Source organism: Asterias amurensis, chromosome 9 (assembly GCF_032118995.1).
Source record: "Asterias amurensis chromosome 9, ASM3211899v1".
NCBI classification, from domain to species: Eukaryota; Metazoa; Echinodermata; class Asteroidea; order Forcipulatida; family Asteriidae; genus Asterias; species Asterias amurensis.
The window spans coordinates 13,717,308-13,729,343 of NC_092656.1; the positions used below are offsets into that span (position 1 = coordinate 13,717,308).

Below are 12,036 nucleotides of genomic sequence, written 5' to 3' on the forward strand. Positions count from 1 at the left end.
TAAAAAGGAATACAGCGCCCCAGTCCATGGGTCTAGGCCGTTTAGCTAGGGCTTGACAACACCTGCGCCTTTTAATTGTCCCAGGGCCGGGAGCGCAAGCAAGGACACACACAAACAGGACCAATGTATTTTTTATACACTTTTGTTCATTTTTCCAATGAATGTTTAAATCAAAGTGACTTGTTTAACTATTGCACAACTATTAATGTCTAATAAGATTTGACATTCTCTCTAGTTCCTATTAACTCACAACATCATCCAACACTAAATTCTTTTTGGAAAAACTCCTGTAAACTTCTCAAAATAATGACTGGCCCCCCCTCTCTCGACAGATTGGGTTGGTCCATTCTATGATATCAATTAAGCTGATCCCCCTTCCAGGGCAGTGAACTTTTGATCGAACTAAGTAATATTAGTGATTCTCCAACTTCCCTTGAGGGCTTACAAAATATAATTAATTAGTAACATCCCTGAGTCTGAGACGGCCTGCCAACAACCCAGGTGAGAGTTGAGCCACTTATTCAGAGCAGGCTGGTGGTAGGTAACAATAAGCAAGAAAAACAATTATTCTAATTTTCCCTAGGAATTTAATAAACACTTGTTGTACCCATTTATGTTTTCATGCTGTTTTCTTTACCCGTTTACGTTTACGTTGGTTGACTCAGCAGCAGCAGGATCACGTTGATGGTCGTTAGGTACCGTGTATAGACAAAAAGTAAGAATAATACAATTAAATTTATCAAAAGGTGGCGCACTTCAAATCAAAAGTTTGGGAACCCCCGATCAGCGATAAACTCACGCAACATTTTAAACGCCGTCGTCGTATTCATTGTCACATCAACCCCCCTGTCAACCTTACGACAATCGAGTAAAAGCTATTCCGTCGTCGGCAGTCGTCAGTATTGCTCTGTGTTGTTGGACAACAGAGGAAACAAACCTATTCTGACCCCAGATTTTCTTTAAACCTGAATCACCCCAATCTCCACCTTTTACTTTAAGACACAAAATGGCGTCCGTTCGTCTGTCCTCGCGGTTCGACATTCTTCATGTCATGGACTCCTCGCCTGATTTTCCTGGGAACGATTCAGACGAGGATGGTAAAGCAAACCGTGTGCAGAGGCAGCTCAGCAAGGGGAACAAAGATGGCAAATCCACGGCAGCGTCTGGTGACGGGACAAATGCCAATGCCAAGAAACGCATTAAGAAAAAGAAGAACAAACAGCAACAGCAAGCGGCTGAGGTATTCATTTATTTGTTGTTGCCATAAATATTGCATTGCATTCTTCCCAGCGGAGATTCTTCCCAGCCCAGCCCATGGGTTATCAATGGACTTCTCCCTTCTAACTCTACCCCCATGTTCAGTCCCTTCTCTGCATGCATCTGTGCATTGCATGGTTTGCTTCCTTTTTGGTTTTACTGCCACATCTAAAACTGAAATTTGTTCATAATCATTCCCATCTCAATCTGGGATTCTGGGTCATAAATTGTCATTGATTTTGAATGACCATTGTTTTTTTTATCATTATGACGTTGATTGATTGACTGCCAGGGGTGCTATGATTGTCTTAAAGCCATTGGACCCTTTCGGTTCAGAAAAAAAAAAAAAAGGTCACAGATTTACAAATAACTTACAGGGTTTACAGAAGGCAATGGTGAAAGACTTCTCGGAAAAGTTTCCGTATGGCGCCACCACTTTTTCACTCATTTTTACAAAAAGGGATACCTCATTGAGGTAAATTGGATACTATATTATTTCATATCGAATGAAAAAGTGGTGGCGCCATACGGAAACTTTTCCGACTTCTCTTGAAATATTATTCTATGAAATGCTTTACTTTTTGAGAAAACAGCAAAACAATATAAATTCTCGTTAACGAGAATTACGGATTTATGTTAAACACATGTCATGACACGGCGAAACCGCGAAAACAAGGGTGGGTTTTTCCGTTGTTTTCTCCCGACTCCGATGACCGATTGAGCCTAAATTTTCACAGGTTTGTTATTTGATGTAGAAGTTGTGGTACGCAAAGTGTGGGCCTTGGACAACACTGTTTACTGAAAGGGTCCAATGGCTTTAACGAACATCTGTGATGTTTCCATGACCACCAATGACTTGACTTGGGATGATTGGAATGATTTGCTAACTATGCTATGTATGTAAGTTCAGTTTCAGTCTGAAACTCAGATGCACACAGACAGCAGTACACCATTTTACACAGCACTGGCACGGTCTTGCTTGCTGGGATGCTTGCTGGCAAGTAACAACTGAGGCTCTGTACTCGTAAACAAAATTTACATTTTGCATTTTCATTATAAAGGGAATGTCAATGTGTTTTTTTAGTACAGAACCCTAGCCAGCGAGGCCTACTGACATGACTGACTGGGTCTTCAGTATTTGGTAAAAAAAACAGGCAAAAAAAACGTGGCCCTGCTGCTATTTAAAAATACAACCTGTAGGTAGGCATTGAGATATTTTGAGAAAGGTGCTGTATAATACATGTAATTAAAATGCCTCTGTTGTTTCCCCTTATGAACAGTTACGAGATATAGCCTTCAACAAGATCCCCTCCATTCCAAAAGGAATAGTCGGCAGCCCTCCATCATATTCTTGTCTCAATCTTCCCCCTGGACTGTCTGTAGAAGCAACCGTACCCCCGGCCAACTCGTTAGATCGCCTGGTCGGAAACCCAATGCAATGGGAGGACTGGAAAAGAAAAGACAAGGGGGTAGGATGCTCATGTTGTTTGAAGGTTGTGTTCTATGCTGATGAAGTGCTGAGAACAACCTAAATAATCTGTTGGTTTTGTAATGTTGACTTCTACTTGATAGATAAAGGGAAGGTACACGTTTGGTAATTAATACTCAAAACAAATATTAACTTAAAAACTGACTTGGTAACGAGCATTGGAGAGTTGTTGATAGTATGAAACATTGTGAGAATCGGCTCCCTCTGAAGTAGCACAGATTTTGAGAAAAAGGTAATTGCTCAATAAAATAGTAAAAGACTTCTACCCAGAAGTCTTTGGGTATATCTCAATAAACATCTCCGATAAACACCTACTATAGATCTATAAATAACGAGTTTCATTGTTTTTTACTCATTAATTATTTTTTACAGCATGTACAAGACCAGTTTCAAGATGATTTACAGAAAGCCATCCTTGCCAGCAAAGTGGAGTTTGAGCGCCAGCAGCAGGTGAGGGCAGAAATAATGAAACACATACACAATATTGCCAATGACCCGAAAGTCTGTGCATTCTCGCATCTCGTTAGAAGCCCCAATCAAATGAAAAATTTGGGGGTTTCAGGCCTGTATGCTTCTTTTTTTTTCTCAAAGGGAAAGGGCACCAGGGCATTTTCTACTTAGTAAAGGGCACCCTATAAGAAAATCAAGTTTCTACTGGGGCATTTCAACTTCCCCTTCAAGGGTACTAAGGCAATGACCAGGGGGCAGGGAGGAAATTGCCTCTGTGAAGTGTCAGGCCTTTGGTTTTTCCCCCCTGGAAAACTGTTTTTATTCAAACTGTAAACAACTCCTCATTTTTTAGGTAGTTGTTCTGCAAACTACAGGTGTATGTTGTAATTTTAAAAGAAAATGTTGAATGTTAAGAATTATTTTGCAATGCAATAAGAGTTAATTTGCCGTTCATCAATCCCAATCTATTAAAAATTATAAGCAGTCTCTACTCGGTCTTACAAAAAAAACAATTCACAAGGTCCTAGGACCTTGTACTTAGTAACTGCTTGACTGACGTACCAAGGTTATCCAGCGATGATTTGTATTATGTAATTGTTTATCCGAGATGCAATAATTTAAATGCATGTTTTGTAATAAATAATTGTTTGCAATCCATTTCAACATTAAACATGTAAAACTAACTACTCATAATACAAATTATTCACTGAAACGCCATGCTTTTGGTTACTAACCCGAGACATACATGTATCAAGTGTAAATTGACCTGTCCCTTATTGCACAGTTTGTTCATGAAGTCGGCCCAGTATTGAATGAAGATGATCAAGCTGCTGCTATTAACCGAAAGGAAAGGAGGAAACACATGCAAGGAAAGGACAAGCCCCACCCAGTATCCTTGCAAAGTTTTCAAGCCGCACCCACTAGTAACGGTAATGGAGGAGGCATTGATGAAGTAGAGTTACCTAAGGTATGATTATTGTTATCGTCAAACACTTCCAAATAATTGAGAAAGAAACTTATTTTGGATTTTTCTTTTACTTTTGTGCAATTGTTGTCATATATCCATAAAATGATGAACAAGTAAAACTAATTTTGTAGATGTGAAACCAAAACTAAGTTTTGGTTTCTCTAACAGGCCACTCTTCATATGAAAATAGTGTATCAATCAGTAAATGTATTGTGAAGGAACATTTTGGATTGACATGGATTGATCATTTTACTCTTTTCTGATCCTAGAAACATGAACCAGATCCGATGTTCTTTGAGAAAGTCGATAAAGATGTGGCTGAGATTATCACCAAGGAGGAAACGAAAACTAAGAAGAAACAAACCCAGGTACTGAAGCTATAAAGAATACCAGCATCAATAATTTGAGTGACATGTATCATTCTCTAAATTCTTGGTTAAAGTTCCCTTAGTATAGATTCAAAAGAGTATGTTTTCATTCTTGTTCTTGTTGATGCTAGCTAGGCCTAGTTGATGCTGTTCAAGCCAAACTTGGATTGGTCATTACAGTGTCAATGTGACCAATTTTGTTTTCAGTGCTTGAAACTCATTTCTGCCACCCACCCTGATCCTGGGCAGCACAAACAAGATCAAAAGCCAAGGCAGAGGTACCAACAGTAATTGCCGTGGTGCCCTGGGCTTTAGCTGTTAAGCCATTGTTGATTAACAAACCAAGCTGGTTGGACTAGTCGGCCGAATCTTAGCAAGAAATGAAATTGTAAACAGATGTTGTGACCAAATTCAACATCCCATGATTGACGGCTTTGTTTCTGATAATTTCAACACTATTTCGGAATATTTGTGTTAACTGTGGCTATCTGTTTTTGATTTGCATTTATGACTTCCAATAGTTTTCCATACTTGGTTGGCAAAAACTTGTGCCATGCTGTTGTCATAGAGATGTCTATCGTAAAACCCCAAATGTGTTGAAGCTATGTCGGTGTCCTCCCGAGGGATGTTGCTGTAGGCACAATGACAGAGGCGGCTGCCTGCATAGAGAATAGAGGAGATTTGAGTTGCTGTAGGATGTCCTGCCTGCAGAAAGCATATATCATAATATGATCAATGTTGTGAAGTGCTTCAGAGGGAATATATTATTGACGGTGTTACGATCCAAAAAACTCCAAACTATCCGTGAATATAAATCACTCAAAAAGCCTGAATTTCCAGATGCAACAAAGAAATCAAACAAGGTGACACTGATGTATAAGAACACAGAAACAAAGCGATTTAATGATAAAACTATCAACCACCTCAGTTACCGAATCAGTTTAACAAATATACAATGATTGATTAAATCAAATGTACATTAACAAATGGTTCTTACACAAAATAAGTATCTTACGGGCTAATACGTCGACAGCAACAGAAGATACGGTGAGGAACACAAACACTGGCTTTAAACGATCAGCTCCAGGGGCGATAAATAAGTTCTTTGCCGATGTGACTATGAGCTATCACGGGGTAAACTCACTCCGATAAAATGTCCAGAAGAAGACGAAACAACAACGGGTACACAATCTGACACCCGCCACAAAATATGGGGAAAAGGCCCCAAAATACCGAACTGTAGACTAAGTTCGAAAATGTCCTTTCCGGAATCTAAATACGCTCTTTAACTGCACTCGGTCAAACGCGAACTCTATCACAAGCTCCTTCAACGAGTTGTATCACAATCACAGAAGTCATAGCTTCCACCAGTCTTGCGTAATGTGTCCTCTCGAAAATTTCTCACAGCCCGTATTTAAAGGATTTGTGTGTGGTTTTCTAGAAAGTACTACACTAGATTGTTCTAGATCCTTCATAACAGATAAGCGCCGCCCACAGTAGGTCAACGGACTTACACAAATAAAATGATTGACAGCGTGTGCACATGCATTACGTAGGGTCTCATAACAACGGATAGTTCAAAGTTTTTGTTTGAAAATATTGCGTTTGGAAACTAATGAGAACGTGTATGAGTGTTGAAGTTTTTTTTTTTTTTTAGAAAATGGCTGCTGAGAATATAAGGAGAGTTCAACATGAAGATGATCTGGAACAGAGGGATCATGAAATTACTGAAATGAAGACTGTGGTAGAAAAAATGAAGGTTTGTTCATTACATTGTATTTTTAACGTTCTGTATCCTGGCTGTGGTAATTAAAGGCCGAGTCACACTGCAGCGATAACGAAAACGATAACGATCAAGACGCAAAGAGAACGCATTCTATTGGTTGAATTGCTCCACGCAGAATACGCACACGCTCATTTAACCAATGGACTGCGTTCTCTTTGCGTCGTTATCGTTATCGTTCTCGTTATCGCTGCAGTGGGACCGGGCCTTAACTAGATGTCTTGCCAATAGACCACTGAGCTTGTCTGGTAGCAAGAGACAGTTCAAATACTGTATTTTAGCAGCGAGTACAGCAACAATTTAGATGTTTAATTAAGATTCATCTTAAGATTCAGTTGTTAATGTTAGCATAATAATTGCACTAAGACATGATGATGCTTAGCAGTAGTTTGACAAATGATAAACAATTAAGATTAATATCTTTGGAAATCTTTTCCTGTGTTCTGTTTATTTGATTTGATTTGAATTGAATTTATTTTGGTAAAAACACAGCAAGATCATGGCAAAAATACATAGATATGATGATAACAATGGAAAGAAAATAAACAAAACTAGAAACTGAGCAGAAAACGGACAACATTTTCACAGGATTGCCCACTCAAAGCAATAACTTCAGACTTATTCCCAATTGGGGAGCATAGCCTGGGATGGTAGCATTTATCATTTGTATCACAATAACAAATTCATGTATGAAAGTTCTGCTGACACAATATTATAAACAAAAACATAATGGTTATCTTTGTTTCATTTACTTTTAGGAGGAGCTTGCACAAGTTAAGAAGAGAAATAAACAGCTTTGCTTTATCTTAGCCCAGGGGGAAAGTAAGTGAATAAATTTTCAAATAATTTCTGTCTTGTTTTTGTGTTTTTAACCATTTAAACGATGTAAAAATTATAATGGAAGTGGACCTGAACTATTTCAAGTATCCACTGAATATGTTCTCTGAAGTGACACAAGTTTATGATGGTATACATGTATAAGCACTATGCAGCATTATGCAGAACAATAAAAATTAATACAAATACCAAATTCCTCACAGATTCTGCCAGAGGTTATTGTTATCTTAAAAGCTAATTGAAGTCCCCACTATACAGCTAAACTATCCAATACAAACCATCCCAAATTGATTTGGTTTGTCTTGTCTTGTCTTTACTGCACAAACCGCCGCCACTGGGCTATAAACGTGCAGACCCTCATGCATGCATGCTCCCTACTCAAATTGTATATTTTCAAGGAGTGACTTAAAAGTGTTAATTGGCGTCAGGGGCCGATTTATCTTGTGGCGGGAGTGAGTTCCAGATTGGTATAGTTCTTGAATACGACGAGTGGGGGTAGCAGTCTTTGTTTGATGAGATGGTGTTATAATTTAGGGTATGACTTTGACGAGTTGTTGGTTGTTCCATTGGTTGCAGTGAAGATTACTGGATCTCCATATGTTGGATGGAGTTATGGAGTGAGTTTCTTTGTAAAGTGTAGTAAGTCTAGCTATGGTGCGGCATCTTTGGAATGTATCCCATTTGAGGTCCTGTAGCATATCCGTTACACTACCGGTCTTGCGATAATTGCTTTTGACAAATCTGGCTGCTCTTCGTTAAGCTCTTCGTTGTTGATGTGAACTTGTTGATGAGGATCCCAAATAGCACTACAGTATTCAAAGCTTTGGTTGAACAAGAGTTTTATAAGCTCTTTCTTTAGTGGGTTTGGTACAGTTCCAGAAATTTTGCTTGAGCAGTCCAAGGACTTTGTTTGAATATAGGTTTAACCCTGTACTACATGTACACTGTACGTGTAGGTCAGCCCTTGAACCCAATCAGATGTTCTTACTTATCCCAATAGAGCCTGTCTTTGTGTGTGCATTGTTTCTTGTGTTTCCCCAGAAACTTGACTACTTTCCATTCAGTCGCCAGTTTATGTTTTGGGTGTCCTTTAAGCAAGTTGCTACTTTTGCCTTGATTCTCTTTTGTGTAATTGAAAAAGTGTGATCTTGTAGTATGATTTTGTTTTTTTGTGCTTGGGTGTATTTTAATCTAGCCATTTTTACATTGAGGTTGCAAATAAAATGTTCTTTTTAGTAAGTCATTTATTGTATTTAAGTGTTCCCTTTTTTTGGTAAAAACTCTTGGCGAAAGGCTTTGAGGAATTAGAATTCTGTATAATATACAATTTGTTTGCCTTTTCATTCACAGTGAAAGACAAAGCTGATGTGTTGAAACAAGTGGATGAACTGACGGCAGTGAAAGATGAACTGACCACAGAGGTATGTGTGTTTGGTTTCGATATCACTAAAATCAGATTTTAAATTTGATCATAACATTTTTATGATGGATGTTAAATTTGCATCGGGGATAAAGAATATTAATTTTTTTTTACCCATAGACTGATGTGTGCTAGCACTGTATACTCAGTACTTTCCCTAGTCCTGTGAAAAAAAACCTGGGGTATATTTACTCGGGTGGAATTCGAACCCACGACCCTTGCAATTCTAGAGCTGTGTCTTACCAACTAGACTACAGGGATTGCCCAGTTGGAGGTGTTTGAATCCTATGTTTTGGCAGCAGGTACTGCAACGATATAATAGATGTTAAATTTGCATCGGGATAAAGAGTATAATTTCTTTTTTTTTTACCCATACACTGATGTGTTAGCACTGTATACTCAGTACTTTCCAGAGTCCTGTTAAAAAATATCAGTAGGCATATTTACTCATTATTTTTTTCTCATCAAATTTTGAATTGTGGAGGTGCTCTAAATTGTTTTGACTGATGCCTTGCCTCTAAACCAGCCTCATCCTACATAACATTTCAAGGGCGCTAAAAGGAGTCTCAAAATTCAAACATACCTTGCAGAAAAATGCTGTATAAAGCGTATATAAGAAGCCAATACTATCTGCACATGTTTGATTTTGAGAGAACGCCTTACATTACAAGGCAAGGATGGCCACTTCCAGATGAGGGCTGCACTTTACTGTCATAGTACGTTGCCACTTACTCCTGCTGGGGCTGAAACAAACACTGTTACCCCACTTCACAGTTTGTAAGGATGTAGGCATGAGTATCATCCACTAGGAACCTCAGGAGTTTATCTGCATTTCAATTTTTTTTTCTTTTTTCAAAATGCTTATTTACTTACCCTTAGTTGTTTTGTCGTTTAAGGTTTCAGAGCTTCATGCAGCGTTAGAGCAGGAAAGATCCAAAGTGTCCACATTGAAATCTGAGCTTCAAAGACTACATGATAGGAAGAAGTAAAGACGGAGACAACAGATTCGCAAAAGTGTCGTGTGTGTGAGGACCAAAATGTTATACCCCAGTGGAACTACTGGCTCCAAATAATGAGTTGACTTTGAAACAGCTGCCTAAAACATCATCAGTGAACGACTGGACTGAAATAAATATGACATTGTCAAACCTGTTGATTTGGCAATCTGGATCAGGAGGACAGATTCCTTTCAAATGTGGCCATTACAGTGGCAAAACTAACACCGTGTAGCCATTCCAAAGCTCTCTGGCATTTTATATGGGAATCTACCAAGTGCATTAGATCTCATCTTCATCTGATTACTACTCAACACTTGCAGTAAAGGTTGGACCCTGGCCTCTTGTTCAAGCTTTGCCCATTGGTCAAGTCTGGATTTTCAGCTGGTTTTTAAATGATGCAATCTGGTACTCATATTTGACAGTGTCCAAGAAAACTAAGTATCAGAATGTCAATTTAAACCCTGTAGTAGGTATCACAAAAGTTGTCTTTCGCACTCGGATCACTAAAAAACTGTTGATGTTAACTGGATGATTTTAAGGTAGCAAACAACTTTTAATTACCATAGTTATTCCACAACTTGAGTAATGATACATGTATACGTTGCTTTGATTCTGGAAAGTATACTCTGTCAAATCCTTATTATTGCTAACAAGTGTCCTAAAAGTTTCAGAGAATAAGTGATTATGTTTTCAAATGAACGAAATGGGTAATTGTTTATTTTGTTTCATTACTTTTGATTGGGAAAGCATTTTGCTTCTGATATTCCAACAAAGATATTCAGGATTATTACATTATTACATTGCTTGCACATGGGTACTCTATGTATGATTTCTCTTTTGTTATTATTATTATTTATTCAGCCAATTCAACAATAAAAAAGGACAATACTTCCAGATGGGCTATGAGAAACTCCCTGTAGAAAACATTCTTTTACCAACTATGATAAAAAACTAATACTTTGCACAACTTAAAGGAACACGTTGCCTTGGATCGGACGAGTTGGTCTATAAAAAGCGTTTGAAACCGTTTGTTATGAAATGTACATGGTTAGGAAGATGTTTTAAAAGTAGAATATAATGATCCACACAAGTATCACTCATTTGCACGGTTTTCTTTTTACGTCGTGAACTATCACGGTCGGCCATTTATGGGAGTTAAAATTTTGATTCCCATAAATGGCCGAGTGTGTTATTGGACGAGGTAAAAAGAAAACCACGCAATTTTGAGGCATATTTGTGTAGATCATTGTATTCTACTTTTACATCATCTTTCTAAGTACATCAAATTTCGAGTTATTGGACGAGGTAAAAAGAAAACCACGCAATTTCGAGGCATATTTGTGTAGATCATTGTATTCTACTTTTACATCATCTTTCTAACCATATGCATTTTATAACAAACGGTCACAAAACGCTTTTCAAAGACCAACTCGACTGATCCAAGGCAACGTGTTCCTTTAATTTTGGTAATACTTTGCAATCAGGTCCTGCTGTTAGATTGCATTACACATCACCCACAGTAGGCCTATGTAACACTGGCAACTTTGTACTATAAATCTTACCCTTTCCTTTGAACATTTTCATTTTTTGAATTATCAATGGAGTTTAAAATGTTTAAGACAAAAGCAAATTTATGAATAAATTACTTTGCTTACTTTTGTTTAATTGTTGAATTATTTCTCAGTGAAAACATTTTTAGAAATTTACAATTAAAGCAAATAATATTCCATTTTTAAAAAGTTAAAAAGAAATTCCCCTTAAAACACACCAAACGTATTAATAAAAAAAATTGTTGAAGTTGTGTGTTGTCTAAAGAAATTCAACACTTGTTGATGAGTTTGCATATTCCTTTATTATAATGTGGAAAAATATCAGAGTAGGTAGGCCCCAGTTTTTGTGGGATTTTTTTTATTTTAAATAAACGTTGACTGCCACAAATTGTTTACATTTATTTTTGTCTTGATGTAATTTTAAAGTAATAATTAACCCAGATCAAAGATTTTTTAGTCAAAGAAAACGAGACTTGTACTGACAAAATAAGTTTTGCTGTATAAAGTGTCTAAGTTTCAATAATTGAAACAGTAATTTTGGTTAATGACTTTGGGGAATTTTAACTTATGGCTATAAATGTGCAGTTTATTTTTCGCTTAAAGAAACACGTTGCCTTGGATCGGACGAGTTGGTCAAAACAAAAGCGTTTGTAACCGTTTTTTATATAATGCATATGGTTGGAAAGATGTTTTAAAAGTAGCATACAATGATCCACACAAGTTTGCCTCGAAATTACGTGGTTTTCCTTCTACTGTGCGAACTATCACCGTCGGCCATTTATGGGAGTCAAAATTTTGACCCCCATATATGGCAGACGTGTTAGTCGACGAGTTAAAAGGAAAACCACGCAATTTCGAGGCATGTTTGTGTGGATCATTGTATTCTACTTTTACAACATCTTTCTACCCATATGCAT

General features: G+C 37.6%; 1 protein-coding gene across 1 annotated transcript; it reads left to right on the forward strand.

Moving 5' to 3' along the window:
* Positions 1–752: 752 nt before the first annotated feature.
* LOC139942024 (G kinase-anchoring protein 1-A-like) lies at positions 753–10,530 on the forward strand. Its single transcript, XM_071938691.1, has 9 exons — positions 753–1,240; positions 2,538–2,726; positions 3,119–3,196; positions 3,981–4,163; positions 4,433–4,531; positions 6,189–6,290; positions 7,073–7,136; positions 8,502–8,572; positions 9,468–10,530. Exons 1-9 carry the CDS (start codon positions 1,007–1,009, stop codon positions 9,558–9,560), a joined length of 1,113 nt encoding a protein of 370 aa, XP_071794792.1. The 5' UTR covers positions 753–1,006; the 3' UTR covers positions 9,561–10,530.
* Positions 10,531–12,036: the final 1,506 nt, after the last annotated feature.

Excerpts from the sequence above, each read along its gene's own strand:
- LOC139942024 (XM_071938691.1), top strand. The coding sequence starts at position 1,007 with ATGGCGTCCGTTCGTCTGTCCTCGCGGTTCGACATTCTTCATGTCATG. Across the intron at positions 4,164-4,432 it reads ATGAAGTAGAGTTACCTAAG|AAACATGAACCAGATCCGAT; the intron begins GTATGATTATTG and ends TTCTGATCCTAG. Across the intron at positions 7,137-8,501 it reads TATCTTAGCCCAGGGGGAAA|TGAAAGACAAAGCTGATGTG; the intron begins GTAAGTGAATAA and ends TTTCATTCACAG.